General features: G+C 37.4%; 1 protein-coding gene across 1 annotated transcript; it reads left to right on the plus strand.

Annotated features, from left to right (window-relative positions):
• The first annotated feature begins 200 nt into the window (after positions 1-200).
• LOC117631291 lies at positions 201-1,191 on the plus strand. Its single transcript, XM_034364358.1, has 2 exons — positions 201-386; positions 519-1,191. Exons 1-2 carry the CDS (start codon positions 254-256, stop codon positions 908-910), a joined length of 525 nt encoding a protein of 174 aa, XP_034220249.1. The 5' UTR covers positions 201-253; the 3' UTR covers positions 911-1,191.
• Positions 1,192-1,435: the final 244 nt, after the last annotated feature.

Consider the following 1,435-nt stretch of genomic DNA (forward strand, 5'->3'; position numbering starts at 1 on the left):
TGCCATTAGATATGTTACATCTGTATATCTGATGCAGCGGGTAGCTTCAGCAGAGTGACCAGGAAAATGTAAAAGAAAGTCACGTGCCCATAAATTCTGGACAAGTAAAATTTAATGAACCTTCAGTCAGACCAACTACTAAACTGGCCATTCATTTAATGGGGCTTGTTCACATCTTCTCTTTATAAGCTTCAACATAGTCATCTTTTCTTCAAGTAAGTTTGCCTTTTGTTTCTGTGAGTAATTTGCTTCCATGGCGCTTTCCTGGGTGCTCCCAACAACACTTCTCTTTGCTCTGGCTTTTGCAAACATTCAGCTCTCCACATGCCAAGTTGTGAAGGCCAAGGTCACTTGCCTTGACTGCCATCAAAATACTGATTTCTCAGGTTCTTTTTTGTCCCCTCCCTCTATATATATTTGTTTGTTTCTTTTTAAATTTTTATGTTCATGAACCCTAAGTGTATACAAAATGTGGTTTTTTTTTTATTTTTTTATTTTTTTTATTTTTTATGGTTCAGGAATTAAGGTTCTGGTGAAGTGTGGTCAAGTGAAAAAGTTGGCAATGGCAACAACAGAAAAAGATGGTTCATTTGAGACTAAGCTCCCAGTAGGCAACTCAAAATCTCCTATGAACTGCCTTGCCAGGATTCTAGGAGGTCCAGACCAGCTCTATGCTTCAAGAAAAGTCGTGGCTTCTGAGATTGTCAAGACCCAAGAGCCTAACTCCTACACTATTTCAACTCCTCTTGGTTTCACCACATCATGCCCTTTGAACATAAAAGAGGCAGCCTGCAAAGCCATGAACAAGTTTGGCTCATCGAAGACCGTTAATCTGCCTCTGCCTCCAGAGTGGGGCTTGGCACCCTCAAGCTATTATGTTCCCTTCTTCCCTATCATTGGCATACCTTAAGTATCTTGTGTGTGAAGCTAGCATCGCATAAGCTCAGCAGTTCTCTATATGTTTTTACTTTGCTTTTGTTTGTCCACTATATAGCTTGTGGGGAGTGGTTTTACGGTGTGTTTTTTTTATCCTGGGTTTTAAACCAAATATTAGACAAGTAGTACTGCTAATTAAGTATAATTAAGCAGACTAGTACTGTTATCTTTCTTCAATATATAGTTTAAATGTATACATATAGCTATATAAATTGTTGTTCTCCTATTTTGTATAAATAAGTTACTTTTGATGTCTCTGAGCTTTCTTGTGACAGATTCACCAGATTCCGAAGGTTCAACACCAAACTTTCAAAATCCTTAGTTACAATTACACCTAAGTTTTCTATCGCCATGTTTGGGCTTACCAAATATGAAAATTGTATCCCTCTAAAAAAAAAAATGAAAACTGTGGATCTCGATTTCGTACACAAAAAGATGAAGGTAAAACTTTTACCATGGTTCCAAAAATCCGTACGGTGCATCTTTCTATAAAAATAAA

Source organism: Prunus dulcis, chromosome 6 (assembly GCF_902201215.1).
Source record: "Prunus dulcis chromosome 6, ALMONDv2, whole genome shotgun sequence".
NCBI classification, from domain to species: Eukaryota; Viridiplantae; Streptophyta; class Magnoliopsida; order Rosales; family Rosaceae; genus Prunus; species Prunus dulcis.

Coding starts and splice junctions, on each gene's coding strand:
- LOC117631291 (XM_034364358.1), top strand. CDS start 254: ATGGCGCTTTCCTGGGTGCTCCCAACAACACTTCTCTTTGCTCTGGCT. Junction 387..518: donor TCAAAATACTGATTTCTCAG/GTTCTTTTTTGT, acceptor TTTATGGTTCAG/GAATTAAGGTTCTGGTGAAG.